This window comes from Strix aluco, chromosome 4 (assembly GCF_031877795.1).
Source record: "Strix aluco isolate bStrAlu1 chromosome 4, bStrAlu1.hap1, whole genome shotgun sequence".
Classification (NCBI taxonomy): domain Eukaryota; kingdom Metazoa; phylum Chordata; class Aves; order Strigiformes; family Strigidae; genus Strix; species Strix aluco.
The window spans coordinates 89,020,896-89,041,777 of record NC_133934.1 but is presented as its reverse complement, the minus strand read 5'-3'; the positions used below and the strand labels follow the sequence as shown (position 1 = coordinate 89,041,777).

At 57.6% G+C, this 20,882-nt stretch overlaps 2 protein-coding genes across 7 annotated transcripts in view; one reads left to right on the top strand and one right to left on the bottom strand.

Moving 5' to 3' along the window:
* The window catches only part of LOC141923269 (transmembrane protein 263-like), a 247,878-nt gene extending 243,251 nt beyond the window's left edge, over positions 1-4,627 (top strand). For all 3 annotated transcript variants that reach the window (XM_074824118.1, XM_074824119.1, XM_074824120.1), the window contains 2 exons: positions 2,659-3,219; positions 3,513-4,627. In XM_074824118.1, the coding sequence (XP_074680219.1) occupies positions 2,659-2,945 (287 nt within the window). In that variant the 3' untranslated portion in view covers positions 2,946-3,219; positions 3,513-4,627. The remainder of the gene's footprint in view (positions 1-2,658; positions 3,220-3,512) is intronic.
* Positions 4,628-9,942: 5,315 nt separating this feature from the next.
* On the bottom strand, positions 9,943-19,208 carry CHST1 (carbohydrate sulfotransferase 1). Of its 4 annotated transcripts, none has more exons than XM_074824114.1 (2): positions 19,032-19,208; positions 9,943-11,940 (listed from the first exon to the last, which is right to left on the bottom strand). In XM_074824114.1, exon 2 carries the CDS (start codon positions 11,894-11,896, stop codon positions 10,637-10,639), a length of 1,260 nt encoding a protein of 419 aa, XP_074680215.1. In that variant the 5' UTR covers positions 11,897-11,940; positions 19,032-19,208; the 3' UTR covers positions 9,943-10,636. The 4 variants fall into 4 exon arrangements, with proteins under 4 accessions (XP_074680215.1, XP_074680216.1, XP_074680217.1 ...); XM_074824115.1 differs by lacking the exon at positions 19,032-19,208 and adding an exon at positions 18,753-18,934; XM_074824116.1 differs by lacking the exon at positions 19,032-19,208 and adding an exon at positions 18,481-18,720.
* Between the last annotated feature and the right edge of the window lie 1,674 nt (positions 19,209-20,882).

The following is a 20,882-nucleotide window of genomic DNA, read 5'->3' as shown; positions in this document are numbered from 1 at the left end:
GGAAAAGCTCAAGGGAAGACATATGACTCTGAGAAGACTCCAGAATCTGAAGAATTTCAGAAGAATACAAGACAAAAATACGTAGGAAAGATCATCACACCACCTAATTCAGGCTCATGCCTAGTCTAGGTTAGGCTGCTGTACGCAACCTCCTCTGAAGAATCCCCCTTCTGTTCCTCAGCTAGAAATGGAGTCAGAGGAATTGAATCACCTTACTTAAACTTCTGTGTTAAATGCCTGAAAGTTAGCAATTTGAATCTGAAGACATCTTAATTTGTTTCCTAAGAGGCCTAGAAAATCCCCCTTTCCCACAGATAACATGGTGCAATCTGAGAGTCCCCGGTGTGAGTGGCTGGCCTCCCGTCTGCCCCAGTGCTTGTAGCACAGGCAGCAGCTCTGATCCGGTTGGCAAGGTCAGGTTGTCCCTTCAGCCGCGTGCATCCAGCACCCCAGGGCAGCTGGTGCTTCCAAGGATAAAATCCATGCCCTGCTGCTGCTGCTGAGTGTTTTCTGTCAGGCTTATGGTTGGTTTGTTTAAAAAAAAGATTAAAAAAGTCAAGAAAAAAGCTTGTTTTCCAGCAGCACTTAGAGACCCCACTGTGTTGCGTGACATGCGGACAACAGGAAGATCGTCTCTGCTCCAAAGGATTCACAGGATAGCTTGGCAGAAGTACACTGAATAGCAGATGTGGTAAAGACGCGGCATGAGACAAGTTAGCAACAGTAAGAGGAAGATGTTTGCTTACACTGACTAGGTCTGACATCTCCATCAGCCGGGGTGTGCAGCGTGCGAAGGCCCCGCAACTTGATGAGCGGCTGGGCCAGTCTCCCGGCACTCCCCAGGCCTTTGCTTGCTGGCAGAGGAAATCCACTGCCTACATCGGCGTTGGCTCTGATCTGCATGGAAGTGAAAGTGGGAGGAGACATCAAAGGGAGGTTTCCAGGTGAAGTTTTCTGCTGCCTGGAATATTATTAACAATCAAGGAAGGAAGCTGCTGCCAGGCTGGATAAACAGGAGGGGCTTTCTTCTCGGGGAGCTTTAGAGAAAGGGGGTGGGGGGAGGTGAGAGTGTGGGAGAGTGCAGTGGAAGGGTTGGGATCTCAAAAGAGAAAGTGCATTCAGCCAGCATTCGGCTCCCTGCCATCAGCTGTAGCGAGCTTGTCCATCTGCTTAGGTTAGCGGAGCGTCCGCCTGTGCAGCCCAGCCCGGGCGGGCGGCTGAACTGGGATGCCGCAGCCAGGCTCTCTCCCTCTTTGGTCCCAGGGACAGATGCCAGGCCTGTGCCCGTGCCGGGGTGACAGGTGTGCGCAGGGCTGTGCAGTGCAGACGGGCTCCTTCCTTGGGGCCCCGGCAGAGTCTCCGCCGTGCTCTGTGCTGAGACAATGGCTGGTGCTGACACGGCCCCTGTCCAGGGCTCTCTGCAGAGGCATGACTGCACCATGTTTTTATGCAGGCTTGCAGAAAGGCATTTCCACCCCTGTCATTTCCCTGCTTCTCAGAAAACGGGGTATGTATTTAGCAGGGTGCGAAAGCCCTCCTGCTGCATCAGCACTGTGCAACCTCTCTTCTGAGTAGGTAATGGGTTAGAAGGGCTGCTGCTGCTCCAGGGATCCTGTATTCCCAGCTGGTGCTTGCTTTTCTTCCTGCCAGGATTGCTTTATTGTATTTTTGCAATTATTAGTAACTCATCTCATGTATGGAACTGGCAATGAATCAGAAGTCAGAGGATCCAAAATATCTCGCCCTGCGAAAAGAGCAGCTCCTCCTTTGCTGCCTGCAAACAGCATTGTTAGCTGATGCAGAGGGAGAGGAGTGCGTGGAGGCCGGCAGGAGAGCTGTCGGGTTTGAATCCCGTGAGTAGTAGTTCAGAGTCAACCCTTTCCCAAGAAGTGGTGAGCTGTGAACGTTATGTCTGCAGTGTTGTGGGCAGGTGCGATGGCAGCTTGGGTGGGTATATCGTGCTGGCCTTGATCCAGTTGGCACAGGTAAACCAGCAGTGACATAGTGTAGCAACTTAAGCACTGTCTTAACACTATTAAATACGTCGCTGAGATCTCCAGAGGACTTGTACAACCTGAGGTGACGTTTGTGTCACTGTATCTTTACTGCAGTTTGCTATCTGTGCTAGCTCAATTACGGTTCTCGCAGATAGGTCTGTGCTGTGCTTCAGTCCCGCATGTGACACTAGCGCAGACCTGCCTCCGAACAGATGCTTCTGAGGACCTGCAGGCCACGCAAACGTCAGCAGTTGCTGTCTGCAGTTCATGCCTCCTATGCTGGCATTAGTCTTTGTGATTTACTGGTGTCAGCCAACATGCAGGGGAGGGGAATTACATCTCTTGTTAGTGGGATTTGCTTTGCGTTGCAGCACTGGGGCTTGCAAGTTTGGGGCTGTAACTGAGCCACCTTCTTCCCTTCTCTGTCACATGGGCAATTCTGCTCCCACTCCCTACCCTCCCAGAGCCCTCTCCTGCCATGCTGTCAGCATGGGATCACCCTCGTTCCTCCTTCAGGCACCGAGAGGTCTGGGGCTGCAAGACACAGCACGTATGGGAGCGTGCACCGTGATGGAAAACCCTCCTGGGCTGGGAGAGGTGCCCAGGGAGAAGGTCTTTGGCATGGATGCTTCTGATTTTCCCTTTCTCTCTCTCCCCGCAGATGCCAGCAAGGACCATCCGCAGCAGCAGGCAGGGGTGATCTGGAGAGTGACGGGTGGCCTGTTCAGTATCACCCGGGGAGCCGTGGGGGCCACGTTGGGAGGAGTTGCTTGGGTGGGCAGCAAAAGCCTGGAGCTCACCAAAACAGCTGTAACCAGCGTCCCCGCTGCTGGCGTCGGACTGGTGAAGGGCAGCGTCTCGGCAGTGACCGGCAGCGTCGGAGCCGTGGGCAGTGCGGTCGCCAGCAAAGTCCCTTTCACTGCAAAGAAGAAGGACAAGGCTGACTAATCCCCGTCACAGCTCCCTTCCGAAAGATCAACTTGCCCATACTCTCCCCCGACACAGCACCTCTTTGAGTTGGAACCAGCCGCTTCAGGGAGGGTCAAGCACCCGAGCAGACTCCGGCTGCAGCCTGCTCTGCACCACCTGCCTGGCTCAGAGCTCACAGAGCCGCTGTCAATGCCTTTCACTCCCATCACCTACTGGGAACCATCTTTACTCCGAGGGCTTTAAAGGCACCGTTGTCTCTGTCTTGCAGTTTCCTTCCTCCCTTCTTGCTCTTGTAAGCACAGAGGGGTGGGACAGGGCGTCAGGCTCCATCTGCCTGGAGGCGGGGGGAGTAACAGGGGAGGGGGAGGAACTATGCCTGGCTTGAAGTGTGGGTTGTGTAGTCAAATTCGACTTCAGCTGGGAAGACAGCCTCTGAAACACCCCTTCCCTTGGCTCTGGGAGGTGTGTTTGGGGAGTCTGCCTGGCGGAGAACCGTAGAAGAGAGTCCCACTGACACAAAGGAAAGATACTGTGAAAAGGGGGAAGCCTCCCTCCTGCCCTGCACCTATTACCCTTTCTTTGCAGGGCCCATCCCACAAGCTGCTCCCAATCACTCCCTGGCTGAATTGCACCCTTCAGAGAAGAAACCCTCCATCTCAGCAGAGCAGCTCCGGGGATGATGCCACACAAGAGTATGATATGTCTCAGGCCATCAACTTCTGCGCAGATTTTCTTGGTGAGAGGCAGGAGGATGAAAGCTGCTGTATGTACCCGTGTGGGGAAGGAGCTGACAGTGGCATCTGCCAGGCCTCTGTGATATTGCAGCACAGGTGGTGATGCTCCACAGAGAGACAAACCGGGCCTTTGGGTTTGACCCTTGAAGTCCTTGCAGTATCCCCATCTGCAACAGGGGCGTTTTGACTCTAGGCCACACTCTCACTCCACAGACGTCACTAGTAACCATGAGCAAGCGTGTTCCCAAATGCCACCCCAGTTCTGCTGCAGGGAGGGACGGGAGGCCGAGAGCGTTGCTCTCCCCGTGACGCAGCACCCCGGGAGCAGTGGCTGGGTGTGAGTGGGCTGCGCCACATTGGAGAGCGCTTCCCCGAGGGGCTGAGCGTGCTCCAGCGGCAGCCAGCCTGCACGGGGCACCAGCAGCTCCTCTTCCACTCGCTGCTCCCGGGGCTCTGGCCAGCTCCTCTAAATGACCGTGTTGCACTAAATAGCCCACCCACACTTGTAGTGCCGCAGAAACCCAGACACCTGCATCCATCTGGGAGTCACAGCCATCCTCAGCCTGGCCCGTGATGCTCCAGGGGCCGTGTGGCATCATGCGCACGCGCACACTCACATGTGCACACATACACACACTCACTCACTCCAGGGTCCCCTGTAATTCTCGGGATGAGGACACAGGCTCCACCGTTAACTCTGCTGCTCCTGGCTTTGGCAGGTGATTAGCCTAGGTCGTTAGGTGTTGGATGCATAGGCAAGTGAAGCAGTGCTTGTGCTGTATTTTATAAATATGCATTGGTGTTAGCTTGTGTGTATGTATCAGTCCACAGGCATGTCTTCAGCCAGGTAAACAAAACTGTGCCACTGCCGCAGAGGAGTTCACATAGTCACCTTCAGCACTTCCAGCGTATAGTTTTTATATAGGGTCCTGGTCAAAATAAAAATCATGTTTTAGAGAATGTTTTCCCCTCTTGTTGCCCAAGAGTGTAGTTTATTGAAACCAAAGGAATGTGAAAAATCCCCTTTCTCTCGTCTATGCGGTTTGTTTACTTTCTGCCCTATCTTTTGGACATTGAAGCCAACTTCCTTGATCTTCATTTCCCATTGGAGGTCGTTGCACTTCCTGGCTGCTCTCTTGTGCTTAGGACTCAGACATCAGGGAATATTTAAGTACCACCGCCCCCACCACCATTTTTGCTGAATGTTCTTGGGCTTGTGAAACAGTTTTCATTCTGACCTCTATTAAATCCACATTTTGGGCCTGACGTAAATCTCTGTGTCCCTGTGCTAGTCATGCTGGCGTTAGTCTCTCTCCTTACCCTTCTCTGGGTAGTCCCTGCTGTTTGCAGTGGCAAGAAGTTGCTGATCTCCATAGTGTGTTACTCTTGATATCATGAGAGTGGTTTAACCTACGTCTTTGTTTCTGAAGAGAAAATAGCATTTGGTACATGTGTGAATTTCCTCACTTTGTCTCTTTTGTTCTGGTGAAGGCCAAGTTGACCCAGATGTGTCGGTTTTGTCTCTGAAGGCAGTGGCTTCACAGAAAGATCAGGCCTTGATGTGTGCCTGCACTTTGCTGTGATGCTTATGGCAGTTGGCAAGGCCAGAAGAAGTCTTGTCTGTTCTTCCTTTGTCTCAAACGCCCTGCGAAGCAGGAGGACAGTTTGCACTGCGTGAATCTCTGCTCACTGCTCTCCCTGAGTGCATTTCATTTCTTATTCCAGATCACAGACTGCTCCTGAAGTGAGCTCTAACTCCAAAGCTAAAAGCTGCTTGTGCGTAACTAGCTGTGCTATCACCAACCCTCTTAGAAATACAGTTTCTTACCAATTGGGACAGAAGACAGTCTTCTTCCTAACTGCCTCTCCCAGGCCATGGACAGGAGAAGATAGTATCTAAGGGGCTTTACTTCACAGCCACCCCTGGGCAGGTGCTGGGAGGCTCATCATGCTTTTGGCTACCACTATCCCACACAGGCTCTTGCTGGGGGAGGCAATACATCCTTCCCAAGCTGTTACCTGTGGGCACTGTGTGTGCAGAGCAGGCATGGAAAATGAGATTAAGGTGCATTAAGGAAGGCCATAGGGGTCCTGAGGCTTTCCCCGTCTTTTTTATTTCTGCTCTTCTCTGTGACCTTGCAGTAAATGGAGTAAAGCTGTCTTGTCTGGAGCTGCCATTTCCTTACAGGATGGCCCAGAGAAGGGGAGAAGAGGTGTGAGGGGAACTCACAGCCTAAATCGCTGCTCTTACAGCCCAGCTAACAGAGAACTCGTGGACCATAAATAGCAAAAGAGACCAAATTAGCAGGCAGGGGTAGAAGATTAAATCTACTCCAAAACCAGGGCCTCACACCACTTAGCAGGCATTCAGGAATACGTAACTATGCAGGAATCAAAGGCTTCTGGAAAGTATGTCTCTGTTAGCATGCTAGGCCTGCTCAATTCATCCAGGCGACCCAGCCCCAGGCTGCTTTTCTGGACACTCTCAGTGCCAGAGCAGAAGGAAAACAGAGTTGGTGCTCCCAGTCTAAGAGCAAAGATGCCTCCTGACACCTTTGGTTGCAGGATGGTAGGATCTGGATCGGGTGGGAAAGCTGTTGGCTCCTGACGGATGCCCCATCTTTCCTCCTCCCCCACTACAGAGACTGCAGCCAGCTCAGAGTCCACCTGAGCCACTGGTGCAGCTTTTCTCCCACCACCTCTTCGTGGCAAAAACTACATTGTGCGTAAATCCCATTGCTACTAGGTGGAGGGAGTTAGGGCAGCACCAGGGTGGAGGAAAGGATTGAAGGGAGTTAGTACAAGGAAGATCACCAGTTTTCAGGTGACAGTGAGGGGATGAAGAGGGACAGTGACAGAAGGAGGTGAGGAGTCGGGGAGCAAGAAAAGGGGGAGCGTGGACAGAATTTGTTTCTTAGGATCTGAATCAGAGATGAACACAATGGAGTTTGACCTAGGAAAAAACGCAGAAAGGGAACTGTATGAATGTGGGTTTGGTGTGTGGTGGTGGTCCACAGCTGGCTGGTGCCCTGCTTCCATAGTAGTGATGATTGCTAGGGGTTTCCATTTAGATGGGTCGATGTGCCCAAAGGATGGTCCAAGCGCCAGATCAGCTCCCTCCTTGCCACCCCCCTTTCCCAGATCTCCCCCAGGCTTTTGTCATAATCTCCCCGTGGTGGAGGTGGGATGTGGCCCTACACACAGCTCTGCACCCCGCCACGGCTGGATGTTCCCCATGCCCCAGGAGCGTGCTCTGTCTGAGAGAAGAGCCCACAGGCACATCCTCTCCTCCCTTTTCCCTTTGCTCATCTCATTATCCTTCACTTTTGTTTTAATTCCTCCCTTAGCTTTCTGTCTCACCCCTGGGTGGAGCTCTTCAAAGCTCTCACTGAGACCTTCGTTAAACATCTACACTCATATTGGCTGGGAGGGCAGAGAGGGTGACTCTGCCCCCACAGCTCCCCTGGCTGGGAGAGAAGTGCATGTCTTCCACCCCTCTCTGTCCCCTTGTGTTGTGTGTGTGGAAAATCTTAACCCACTTCTTTTCCTCTGGGTTCCCTCGTTGGCTCTTGTCCCTGTGGGTGGGTCATTTCTGTGTCTCCATTGCAAAGTCATCCTTGTAAAAACAACAGTGGGAGCGGGAACGCGGAGATGGCTAGAGAGAGCCACAGAACTGCTGGGACAGATACTGGGGCCCAACTCTGCTTCTCTAGGAGCCAAGCAGCCCTCTGGCAACCCAAAACCGTCACTGCAGCCGCGTGGTCCTGTGCACGGTGCTGGGCTCCAGAGAACACTTTTGTTCTTTATCATTTCATTGTCTGTAATTGGTTTCCTACTGAATTTGTTTGCTTGGTTTGTTTTGCAGTGTGTTTCTGGGAATATTCTGCATCTCTGTATTTTAATTACAGTAAAATTTGAGGATAAAAACCTTGGTTATGCTGGCTTTTGTTTCCAGTGGGGGGAAACGAGGAGAGGAAGCACAGTTGAAGGAAGATGATAGAGATTCCTTGGGAAATCAGATCTCTCCCCTAAGGGCTACATGAGGCACCAAGCAGGGCTGAACCTCCATCCCTGCTTAAACTAGGACATGGCTTTCAACTGCGATTCAAAAGCCATTTTGCTGCAGGCACATTTCCTGATTGGAATGGTAAGAAGAGTTTGGATAAGACTTCTAAACTCAATTTCTTGTGTTAGTTTAAAGACCAGTGCATGAGAGAACTTCTGGGCTGGGGACAGCTGGCCTAGCCCTGAAAGTAGGATCTCAGCAGCCAAAGACAGGAAATTTTGCCTCTCAGCCACTTGCAGGTTTGCATAGCCACTTTTCCCAGCTGAGGAAGCAAGAAGCCTTGTTCCCCCCGCAGCAGCCTGCTTTTTCTGCAGGAGAAGGCGGTTTGACATCCCCCCCCTCCCTGAACTGCAGGGGAGCGCTGCGGGGCAGCCAGACCCTCTGCATTTGCTCACTGGCTGGCAGGCAGCACGGGTGCTGGGCCAGGAGGGGCACAAGCTGGCCACCCTGGCCACCTCACCCCACCACGGGCACTTACCCAGAGCAGAGCTGCCCGATGCTGCCGGGACCGCGCAGCCCTCACGCAGGGAGGAGCGCAGCCCAACGGCTGGGCTGTGCAGGATCAGGCCCCAGGCAGGGTGTCCCTTTTACCGGGTCGAGGCCAGGAGCCAACAGCTCAGCGTTTGTTAAGTGCCGACAAAAGGATTAATTTAGTAACTAATAACGGGGCAATCAAGCCATTTATTTGGTTGACGTTTTGCTGCCAGCTGCTCGGTAAGAGTGGCGTGCAGCGCGCTGATGGGGCTGGCAGCGGCCGCCTGTGCTGCGGGCCCCGCTCCTCCATCCTCACCCGCTGGCCTGGCTTCCGAGGCACTGAACCCCCGCAGCTTTGGTGGTGAAGGGGAGGTGAAGGCGCCTGGGGTGAGGGTCTCTCCCAGGAGCTGCCCCCACACCCGCTGTGGGGAGACACCTGTACGCCCTCACCCCGTTCCTCACAGGGCTGGAGCCGTGTGGCCTTGCAGACAGCACAGGTGAATTACAGGTGCTCCAGCTGTGAGCCCTGAGGAGAGGCCAGCAGATACCTCACCCCTGCTCGCCTGTCCCGCAGCCCAGCCGGAGCAGGTTTGCCACGTTAAGCCATGTTGCAAAATGCCACTAACAAGCTGCCCCTCCAGAGGTCTTTAAAGAGGGAAAAGGATGCTGGAAAATCACTTCCAGTCACAGCTTTCCCCTGCCTCACCCAGACTGTGGGTCCCAGCTCCCTGTGCATGACTGCAGCACCCAGTCTCACCCCCTCCCAAGTGAAAACTTGAGCTGGAAGCCGGTGGGCAGCAGACCTTGGAAGAGACCTTTGGCGAGAAGACCTGCCCAGGTCAGTGGGCTGTGGGTGGCTCCAACACCCCTGTGCCACGAATGGCTCCAGCACTGGGGGTGTGTGGCTGGGGGTAGGTGTGACCAACCGTGGTCACATCTCTCTGTGGGTCCCTGTCCTGCACAGAGCTGGGAAACTGCAGGGGCGTTGCTGTCCTCTGGCCCCTGGGGCCTGGCCCCGATGGCTTCCCGTCTGCAGGATGTGCCTCTGAGGGCTGGGCTGTCTGGAGGACGCTGTCCCAGCTGGTCGGAGGAGCTGGGGGGCTGTTCCAGCAGGCAGGGGTCAAACGGACCAGCGATGTCTGGTGTCAGGCTCCCAGCGCAGTGTTGCTCCCGTCCAGCTGCTTGCGGCCCCGCTCAGCCCGCAGGCCCTGCGTGGCAGCGGGCAGCCCGCGAAGGAAAACTCACGCATTGCCAGGACGGTCGTCTTGTTCGCTCGTTTGCATTCTGGCAGTTTTATGACCTGAACTCCAGCACTTTTCTCTGGTCCTGCAGGGCAGGGCACGCCAACGCTGGCGTCGACAGTGTCGGACGTGGCGGGGGGGCAACGAGGGGCTGCTGCAAGCACTCTCAGCCGGGCACTTTGGCAAGTCCCGTGCCCCAACACAGGCCAACAAGCCCTCAGGTCTGTAAATAACCACAGGTTCTCACTTTTGGCTTAACTACTTGCATTTTGACACACTTCAGATGCAAACATGCACATGCCCAAGGGGGTGGCTGCAGTTCCCTGCAGCCCTGGGGGACTGTGGTGTCTGCTCCCCGCCCCCCCCACCACCACCACCTTGCCCCCACCCGCTCCCAGCCTCGAAGGAGCTGGGCAGACCAGGAGACGCTGCTCTCTGCCTGTTGGTGCAGCCACCCCAGCTTAGTCGCTGAGGTCTCTGAGTTGAACTTCACCCCCAGGTCAGTTTTATTGCACTTTTATTTACAGAAAACACAGAAATAAAGCATTAAATGTGTTGGGCTTTTACCAAACCACCCAATCACTTTTTTTCCCCTTTTTTTTTTTTTTCCTTTTGTGGGTTTTTGGCACAAAGAAATATCACAGGTGTTACCAAACAACCATGTACGAGCAGCTGACCAACTGCCCAGCCCAATAACAGGACTTAAACAGACAGACATGTCGCACTGAGATCAAAAACAAGGAGGTTGTTCCACGTTCAGCTTCCAGTCTAACCTGCTCATCGGGGGCAAAGGGAGTTATTCTGGAGGGGATGACACCATTCATAAATTATATTTATATTTACCTCTTACATTGTAAAAGTAAACAGTGCAAAAGTACAGTACCCCAGGTACCCTTCTGTTTGGAAAGCTTGAAGGTTGCTTTATACATTTTGTGTGTTTTGTAAACATTGTTACCCATCCACAGTTCTAGCTCTTGCTTGGAGAGACCTGACTCCTCTTGTGTCCGAAACGTAGTGAGGGACAGCAATTGCTTCCCCTGGACTCAGCTGTTGAGATTCCCGCTCAAGGTTTAGTGCAAATTTTGGAGAGAAAAAGATGAGAGATAAAGAGGGGGGGGAACAAACCGAAAGAAAATAAAATAAGGCAACAGTTAGAAACAGTCCGTATCAAAACTGGGCCCCCCCAGGGCTGCCTTAGGAGAAGGGCAGGAAGTCTCTCTCCTCTACCAGACTGATGGAGAGGTTCTTCAGCTCCTCCTCGGAGCCAGCGGTTTTGTAGCCGAGCTGTGCCAGCACCTGCTGGCAGGCGTGCTGGGTGAACGCCACGATCTCGTAGGACAGCCGGAACCGCCACTTCTCCGCCGTCGCCGCCGAGTTGCGCACCGTCCCGTACTTGTGTTTGGAGGAAGACCTGTCTCCTCGGGTGTTGTTCTGTATCCAGCGCTCAACGTTGCTGTCCATGGGGATGCCCAGGAAATCGTAGATCTCCTCGGTCTTTTTCATGGGGTTCCTTGCCAGGTCTTCATACCGCACCAGCATGTACTTGCCCTTGAGCCACGATGGCCGGTTGAGGCCAGTGGACACGGAGTTCCAGAAGTCCTCGCACACTGTGGTGAGCTGGGTGACGTCCAGGTTGTACGGCTTCCTGCCAGTGCCATCCCAGATCCTCCACAGCCGGTAGGTATCCCGGAAGGTCTCGCTCCGGGACGCCAGGATTCCCCGGGGGTCCCTCACCAGCTGGATGACCTTCAAGTTCAGCCGCGGGTCCTCCACCAGCGCCCGGAGGTCGCTGACCTCGGGCACCCGCACAGTTTTGATGGCCACGTGCCCGTGTTCTCGGCAGGACTCAGTGGCCAGTGTCAGGTTCAAGGTCCCGCACTTCTTCACACAGTCTCCCTCCTCCAGGTGGAGATCGACGGCTCCCAGGGACTCGCAGACGGGCGGTGAGCACAGGGCCTTGCTGGCTCCCCTGCGGAAGAGGCGGTCGGTGGTGTGGTTGACAGGCTGGGGTTTGATGTAGTTCTCCAAGAAGTAGAGGTCGCAGTCATACAGGCTCCTCAGCAGGTCTCGGCTGGCCCCCAGCATGACCCGCCTGTCCGTCGTACTCTTGCTCTGCGTCAGCTTTGGGATCAGGGTGTACTGGACGTGGTAGAGGGGCTCAAATAAATAGAAGACATCGAAGTGCTGGTTAAACAGCTGCCCGACAAACGAGGAGCCGCTGCGGGTGGTGGCGAGGATGAGGACATGCGTCTTCCTGGAGAGGTTATACGAGAAAGTGGGGCTCTCATCGCACAGCCTGTCGGCCGCATCGGTGTCCTGGCTCAGGCTGCAGTTCACGGGGTTGGGGATGGGGCAGCTGTGGAAGGACTTGGCAGTGAAGGTCCGGATTGCTGTGTACTGGATCGCAATGGATGCCAAGGCTAGTAGGAGGACAGCCTTCCAGGAACATTGCATGGCTGGTCACCTTCATGGAGCTTCTTCACAGGTCGTCTCGGTGTCTGCAATGCAACAGAGAAGTCACGGGTTGAGGAAGGACTGCCAAGGAGGATGCAAGTATCCTACTGCTGGGGGGTACCGACAGATGCCCTCCCAGTGCACGTACATCAGCCATACCCACGTGGACCCCCATCACACACTGCAGAGCCCCCATTTGGAGGAGAGGAAGACCAGGCAGAGGGTGGCAAGCCTGGAAGGACACTTCCATCCAGGACTTCAGCCCAGGGTCTGCTTCCTTCCAGGCTGGGGGTGTACACAAATCCTGTGCCCCAGGGCTCACCCCATGCCCTGCGGCCCGGGCAAGGGGATGTCAGAGCCTGGTGGACACACCGCCTATGTGCCTCCATCCTGTTTCTGCGAACCCTCCTCCCCAGCTGCCTTGTGAGTCACCTGTCACCCCATCACCAGCCCATGCCCATTGCAGGGTCCGTGGTAGGGAATGGGCAGAGGATGGTGCCAAGCACTGCCTGGAGAGGCTTGTCTCCATCCTTTCTGTCCAGCTGGCAGGACAAGGCACGGCCCATCCAGGCCAACAACCTCCTGCTTGTGAGAGGGATGATGGCTCTCCTGGAGCTGCAAACCTCTTTTCTTAGAGGTCCTCCAGCCAGGCCAGCTCAGTCTGTCAGCCTCTGGGGACGAGCAGCAGCCAGAGCCGTGTCCTGGCTGGCAGCCTGGTGCACCCCCAGCAGTGATATCGTGGTGCTGGCCACATCCTGCGCAGGTCTGGGATTCAGGGACCGTAGTTGCACAGGGCAACTTCAGTGGTGCTAACCCCCACCTTGGTGCAGCCCGCATGTGGGCGAGGGTAGGGGAAGCTGAGTGGGATGCTTGGATGGGGTGCTCAGGGATGGCTAGGTGAGGGGCACCCCCACCATGCCTGGGGAGCTGCCCCGTTGCTGGCACGGGATCGAACTATGGTCGGGCTTTGGCATCTCCCCCGTTTGCCAACCAAGCAACATGCACAGAGTGCCCTGCTGCTCTCCAAAGCACAGGGCTTCACAATCTACATGCTATCGCTCCCCAAGGCCAGCCGGGCTGGGTGGCAGGAGATAGCAGATTCATCTCAGAAACCCCAAACAAGCCAAAACCCCTGCCCAGGGGAAACACCCCTGTATTAGCAACAGCTTTGAAGCTCCCCTGCACTCACTTTCCCATCCCCATCCTCCTTTCATGTCTCTCCATCCCCGGTGTGGTATGTTCACCTCTGCAGCCACCTGCCCACCCTCCTCAGGCAAACCAAGGGGACAGACCCAAATATCTCCGCTCCCCACTCAGCAGAGCTTTTTTTTCCCACAGCATCATTGCCACCATTGCTTCTTCCCCACTCCCCTCACGCTCTCTGTGTATCCCCAGGCAGAGCACCGAGCTGGCCCCAAGCTGGGTGGTGAGCTCCTGGTCCCCTGCTCGGCCACTGCGGGTGGGACTGTCACAGCTGCTGCTGTCGCTGTGGCTGAGGTCCCCGAGGGAGGCTGATGGGCCAGCAATGGCTTCAGCACACAGGGCCTGTTCCAGCCCAGAGCACGCTGAAATTCTCAATGGGCTTGGGATGGTGCAATGCTCCTGGCGCAACGCTCTCTGCAGAGCCCATGGCAGCTGGCACGGCATGTTGTTCCCATCTCCTCAACGGGCCCCACTCCCCAGAGAGACTCTGTCATCCAGCGAGTGGCACCAGGAGGGTTGCCCAGATCTACATGTGAGTTGAAAAATCTCCTTCCTTTATTTTTTTTTTTTGATGTTCCAGTTACCTCAGCTGCTCGGTGCAGGCAGGAGGCCGCAGGAGCTGCCAGCTCCAGAGACCTCTCTGGGAGCAGGGGTTTAGAGCAGGACCCCAGCCCAGGGCGCCGGCAGAGCTGCTGCAGGCGACCCCCCCACCAGCCATCACCGTGACTGCGCACCAAGAGCTGTGCTTGAGACCTGTAACAATGCTTTGAATAAGGGTTGCTTTCTCCTGGGCAAGAAGGGATGCTTTCTCCTGGGCTGCTGCCTGCCAGGGATGTGGCATGTGGCTGGGTGACCAAAGTCACAGATGCTTGGCTATTGCTTGTTCTGGTTTGGGGTTACCCACCTTGCAGAGGGGAGACCTGGCCCCAGTGTCCACATGGGATATTCTAGCCCTTGGATAAAGTGTTTTTCCAGGTCTGCTAAGTCAGGGCAGGACAGGAGGGTCCCTGCTAGTATCTCCTGGCCCAAGTGGCTCCCCTATGCTGCCTAGGTGGAAGCTGCAGTGGGAACGCTTTCCTGCTCTCTAGTGATAGCCAGCCACACTGCATCCTGCACACAGCTTCAACTTCTACTCCTTGCTGTGCTGCTGATGGATGCTGGAGCAGATGCAGCTTGGATTGTCCCGGGATGTGGCAGAAACCCACTGCCGGTTCCCCTGCAAAAAGCAACCAGAGCCCAGGTGCCTCCTTTGTCCCAATTCCTGCCTGCGAGCACTTCAGGTTCTCCACCCACCCTAGCCCGCTCCCCTTCGCAATGCACCAAGCTGCGGAGGGGAAGAAACGGGGCATCGATTCACCTCGTTGGCAGAGCAGGTGGGAAACTACAGCCCAGCTTCAGCCTCGGCTGCCCCTCGTCACCCTTCGCATGTGCCGTGCCCGCCTGCTGAGCCGCAGCCAGGGAGGGGCAGGTTTTGGGAGAAGGCTTCCCTCCCTGATGTCTCATCTGTGGCCTTTAAAGCCAGCCAGAGCCTCCTCTCAGCCCCCAGCTGGCTCTCCCACCTCCTCCCATCGCTGCCTGTCCCCGAGGGGCTGCAGGAACCACTCAGCCCAGCCCTGGGCTCGAGAGGCAGCTGGGGGCTCTCGGGAGGCTCCTGGGACAGCGCAAGCACGTGGCACCCAGGAGCTGCCGGCACGGCTGAGGATCGCTTCCACTCACGCTCCCGCTTGCTCATCTGTCAGACACAGCCAGGCTGGTGTGACACACCTGCCGAGGAGGGGCTGTGCGTGGCTCCGCGCGGCTCAGAACGGGCTGGCCGAGCAGTGGCTGCAGCCACCACGCTGGAGGAGGACATCTCCTACACACAGGTGCAGCAGGATAGCCACCTGCTCTCCCATCCCTGCCCTGAGGGACCTTCTTAAATTGGCTGGTTTCTCTTCAGGCAGCGGTACCGGGGCCAGCAGGCCAGAGCAGCAGCTGGAGTGAGGGCATGCCCATGGAGGGCTGTGTGTGAGAGTCCTGCGTGAAGCATGTACTGTTTTGGCTACTCAGCCCTAGACCGTAGGAATGCTGTGACCACAGGAGTCATCCGAAATCCTGGCCTCCCATATGTTTCCATGTTATAAAGTGTTCCCAGCCGAAATCTCCCTCTGCTCTCTCTCCAGCTCAGCTCCACCAAAGACGATGAGCAAATGCAGCCCGAGGGTGGGAGCTGAGTCTGGGGCTGCGAGATGGAGTGGGGGTAAGTCACTCGTACCTTCCAGCCCCCTGGCGCTGCTGGCACTGCAAGGGGCCCGTGAGAAGGCACATGGGCTCTTTTTGTGCTGTGCTGGAGTCACCACTGCCCCTTCCCCAACCCTAACCCCCTTCTGCTCACAGCCTTCACTCCACAGCCTTGCCCGCATCTCTGTCCGGCTGCCTGCAGTCGCATCAGGACCAGGCTGTCCACGAGGGATGCACAGCATCCAACAACCATCTCCGAGCACTGCAGGAGGCCGGCCAGTGCCTGGCACGGGGACAGGAGCATTGTCTGCGGGAAGAGGAAGGTGCTGAGCCTTTCCTCTCCCCTGCCCCACTTCCCGCAGCCTCGAGCCCAGAGGAAGGCAGAGGATGGGCGCAGGCAGCGGCAGCCTCCCCCACCCCGCACACCCGCAAACGGCAGGTGCATAATCACCTGCCTTCCTCCTCCTCCTCCTCCACCTCCCCTGACTCCCAGCACTGCTCCGGGGAAGAAAAGCAGGCGAGAAGCCAGCAAGACAGCCCAGGAGCGCTGAGGAGATCGGAGGTGATGAATTAAGCTGAATGGCATCCATGAGTCACCGGCACAGGGAGCAGCGAACGCGGCCGGCCAGCCGCAGCGCAGCAGAGGCCCGGGAGGAGATGCTGAGCTGTGGACTCCCGTTTCAGGGATGGTCTTCCCAGGTTTGATGGGAATGACCTGCTTTTAGAGCCGCGCAGCAGGCAGGCTCTGCCAGACGGGCTGGACTCGGCGGGGCTGCTGCAGGGATCGGTGCAACTCGTACGTCTTCTCCCCTCCAAAAGCAGCCAGATGTTACATGGGGCAGTGCCTCACGGCACTGTGGCACTCTCAACTCGCGTGGGGCTCCCGCAGCACCTCCAGGTGCACGGCTGCCCTGCCTCCTGCCCCAAGCCTTCCTTGCAGGTTCCCTTGCTGCTCCCCGGAGGTGTTTGGGCAACTCGGGGGTGACGGCAGCTTTAGGCAGGAGACCTTGCAGTAACTGGTACTGTCGCTGCTGTTTCCCAGGCTCTCTCACAGGGCAGTCAAAAAAACCCTGCTCTTTTTGGCTGCCTTCCAGGCTGTCCCCCTCCCTCGAGAGCTCCCCAGAAGTTGTGCCCTCAGCCTGGCTGACCTCATCCTGGGCTCCCTCGCCACTGCCAGGGAAATCCCTCTGCGCTTCCCTGTGGCGGGGAGGAAGGGAAAAGGGAGGTGCGAGGGTCTGTGCAACGCAGGTGCCCGCTCCAGCCCTGGCGCAATCCCCGGCGCCCGGGCGACGGGCTGGAGAAGCGCCTGTCCTCCCGAGCCCTTCCCCGGGGGCTGCCTGATGCTGGCCCAGCTACCGGCACCCTCTACCCCCAAAACCGATTCCCACCAGCAAGGCTGTTTCCATGGAAACGGCAGAGTGACTCAGGACTTTGGGACCAGCTGGAAAACACAACTGTGAGCAGCGAACGCCCGAGAGGTGCCAGGGTCTCGGTGACAAGAAGACGAGTGGATGAGCGTAGGGACCAGGCAGGGCTGCCTGCCTGCCTGCCTACTTGGGCTCGCTCATGCCAGCGCTGAGGGGCACACGGGCACACCCCACGCGAGGCAAAGCCCACGCCGGGAGTTGTAAAGCAAAACCCCTCTCCTGACACAAGTGCGACTGCAGCACTTGGAAGGCATCGCTGCAGCACGTGCGCCGGGGGACGCATCCCAGGACGTGCCTCATCCCCCTGGGAGGGAGACCCACGCGTGCAGTCACCCACGGAGTTTGCAGCACCAACTTCAGCGGCCACTCAGCCCCGCACCCGTCCCCTGCCTGGCGAGCAACGCCCCTGGGTGCCCTGCCCAGGGCAGAGCAGCTTGCTGGAGGGCTGGTGGCGGGGGGGAAGCTGCAGCCACCACCCCGTGGTGCCCCTCAGCCCAGTCAGCCTGGCTCCTGCGGCCCCACTCCCCCCCACCTCGCTGCCCAGGCACAGAAATTGAGTCGTCGGGTTGCAAAAACCCTCAGCCAGGGACCCACTGGCACCGGCCCTGCCGCTTCCCGGCATCCTCCCACCGAGCAAAGAGTTTATCTTGTAAAACAACATGTTGTGGCCACTGAGACAGGGAAGATGGGCTCCTGATGGGGGTTTAACGACGAGCATCCCACTCAGTTGTAGTGGTTTAGTCATACGGGTGACTCTGTGAAGCCAGGCAGACGCTGAGCACACCCGTGGCCCACCCACCCTGGGCGCGGGCAGGCTGCACCCCACCGCTCCCCAAGGGAAAGGGGGACCCCTGAGAAAAGGAGCACCAAGCAGCCCCCCTTTCCCCTCACCACAGGCGCTACCTGATTTTGGGTACAGGCGCTTGAGTAGGGCTGGTCTCTGTCCACTTCGCCCCCCAGCAAGGCCCACCAACATGAGATCCTGACGGGGTGGGAGCGAGCCTTCAGCCTCGCCTCCTCTTCAGCTGTACAGCCCGAGAGCTTCCCTACACAGCTCCAAATGCCAGCGGGGGACTCACGCCCACCTCCTTCCCCGGGCGAGCACCGCGCCGTACGCCGAGCAGAGGTGCTTCTTGCCCGTCAGACCCGGACTCGCTCTGCTCTCCCGTGCGTCACCTCCTGGGGCACTTTTCTCACGATAAGGCACAGGACCCCAGTGCTCAAAGCCACTCCTGGCATGTCCCCTGCTCCCCCACCTCTGCCCAGCCCCTCCGCATTTCAGAGGGACCGGGAGACCCTTTGCCACCAGAAGGCTACTGCCCAGTTTGACCAGCACTTAAATCATCACAGAGCTCTCAACAGGGATTTTGATTTTTCCCTACCAGCACTCAGCATACACGTTTTGAGTTAATTAATCACTACCAAGTAATGCCAACCCCAGCCAGTCCCAGAGTTTTCTTATCGCAGCATCCACCTGTGCCTGTTTATCCCTCATCTGCTGAACTGCATCTGTCTCTTCCCGAGGATGCGAACGCTCGGGTAAACCCGATACAATATTTTTGCGCTCTCCACCTTCCCTTGAGCCATCCACCAGCCTGTTTGTGCATGCTGGCTCCCTCCCTCCCGGAGCGCTCCCCTGGCAGGAGCTGGATGGCTCTTTTGGGATGAAGGCGCTTATTCACCACCTCCAAACCCTCTCATTCACCACCTCCAAACCCTCTTTTTGCAACGTACCCAGCCTACAGCCGCGTCAAGAGCCCGAACCTTGAACCTCACAGCTTTCCTGTAGGACTGCTCCATGCCATGGCGTGCTCCAACCCCGCTCTGCCAGGTCTCCTCGCCTGCGTCCTCACGGCAGGTTTATCAGACCACTTTGGGGTCTGACAGCAAATGCTGGAAGGGGTGGGGGGTGGGGGGGCATGTGCTCCGCCGGCTGGCGCGGCTCGCACGACCGGGCAGGGCATCTGCTCCCCCCCCCAACCTCCCCCGTGCCACCGGGGACTTACTTGTTCCAGGCGGCAGCTCCTCACCCAGCAACAGCCCCAAGTTTCGCCGCAGCTCGTTGCCCCCGCGGGTCTCGGGGGCCGGGGCTGCCCCCCCGCCGCTAAGGCAGCCCGGGACGGGGGTCCCGCCGCAGCCGGCGCTGGGGACCAGCGGGGAAAAGTCCCTCCCGCCGCTGCGGGTGATGTCTCGCTGCCCTGGAAAGTTGGTGGCGCTGAAAGGGTTACGGGAGAGCCCCCGGGCACCCCCTCGGAGCCACCCTCCCCCGTCCCAGCGCCCCTTACCTGGCGGAGCGCCGCGGCGAGCTCCCCCCCGCATCCCCGGCGGGCCCCGCCGCGGCTCCTGGGGCGGGGGACGCGGGGCCCGGCCCGGCCTGGCCCGGGGGGGGGGCGCGGCTGGCGGCGGAGCTCAGCGGGCCGCGCCGCGGGGGCTCATCCCTGCCGGCAGCCTGCCCTGCCTGCCCTGCCCGCCCTGCCCACGCGGGCAGCCGCCGCGCGGGGCCGCCTCTCCACGCCCCTCCGCTCCGCGCCGCTCCGCTCGGAGGGCGGGCGGGGGGGCGGGGGGGGGCTTCACCCGTTCTCCCCTCCCTCCCTCCCTCCTTCCCTCCCCCCCCCGGGGCGCCCGGCAGCGCGCAGAGCCGCGCACCGCACAGGCAGAGCCTCCGCGCCGCCCCGCGCCGCTCCCCCCGCGCCGCCCGCTCCGCGCTGCCCGCCTCGCCCCGGCCCGGCCGCCCGGCTCCCCGGCTCTGCCGAGCAGGAAACTCTCCGTTTCCTTTTTTTTCTTTTTTTTTTTCCTCTTGATTTTTTTTCTGTTTTTTTTTTTTTTCTTGTTTTTTTTTTTTTCTTGTTTTTTTTTCCGTCCCCAAGGCGGCGCGGGCGGAGCGGGACAGAGCCCCTCTTCTGTCGCGGGGGAGGCCCCAGTGGGCTCCCCCCACACCCCCCCGGGGAAACGTGTCCCCCCCCCCCGCTGGGTTGTTGGAGGGGGACACGGGGGTCGCTGGATCCCAGCCACGCCCCGCAAAGAGGGGCTGGGTGCGGGGCAGAGGGGACCCCCATGGCTCCCAACCTCCCCACACCCCAGTTCTGGGGTGCAAGCAGCTCCCCGCCCTGCTTCCCGCCGGGTTTGGTAGCGATGGCGGGGTGCATTTATTTGTGCATTTTCCGGTGGCCTTTGCTCATCAAAAAAAAAAAAAAATATTGTCATGGGGACTAGTTCTCCAGCGCCAGGAATCCTCCCTGGGCTGCCAGGGCCAGGGCTCAGCGCCACGGGCAGGGGCCAAAACCGTCCTCGGTGGTGCCGCAATGACAGGTTGAGGTGGGAAGGTGCCATCCTGACTCCCTGGGAAGGTGGGATGGGGCAGAGCCAGGAAACACGGGAGAGTGTCAGGGCTGTTGAGGTGGCTGTGGTCAGATGGTCACGTTCCTCCCAGTTTCTGCTTCTGTTCCACCCCTTGAAACGGGTCGGACATTTACTTTTGGCAACTTTGAATGTGACCCTTTTGTCCGGCGCTTGCCAACCAAGCTGTGTCTTTAGCACTTTAACTGCACCTCCGCTGAAGTGGCAGCTGCCAACGAGAGCCAGCTTATGAGACACTACAATGGATATTCATTTTTTATGTCCCTGTTTTACTTTGTGCATGTTTGGTGCTGCCTGGGCATTATAAGAAATCACAGCAGTTTTCCTCTTACGTTCATGTGAGCAGCACACGGCTCCTGACAACCTCCTGAGCTCTGCAAGGAGCTGCGTCCCCAACTCAGGGATTTCCAAATCTTCACCTCCGACTCCAGGATTCACAAAGTGTAACTGTGGGGTCACGGTACCGGCATGTTCAGCAGCAGCTCAGATCAACTTTGCTCGGCAGCGAGAGGGCTGCAAGAAACAGCGGAGCCCAAATCCCTGCGCTGCGATTGTGTCGAGAGAAAAATAAATCCCTGGGAATGCTGGTCTCGCCTCCGCTCTCAGAGGCCTGCCAGGCTGCGACAGCGAGTTCAGGGCTGTGAGGTTGCTTTTAAATCTTGGGAAGCACAACAGCAGAGTCGTCACTTTTGATGTTTAGCATTTTGGACTTGCATTTGCTGTTTTAGGAGTACCCAGATCTTGTGTGTCCAAAAATACCGGTATTTCTCAAGTCTTTT

Excerpts from the sequence above, each read along its gene's own strand:
- CHST1 (XM_074824114.1), bottom strand. The coding sequence starts at position 11,896 with ATGCAATGTTCCTGGAAGGCTGTCCTCCTACTAGCCTTGGCATCCATT.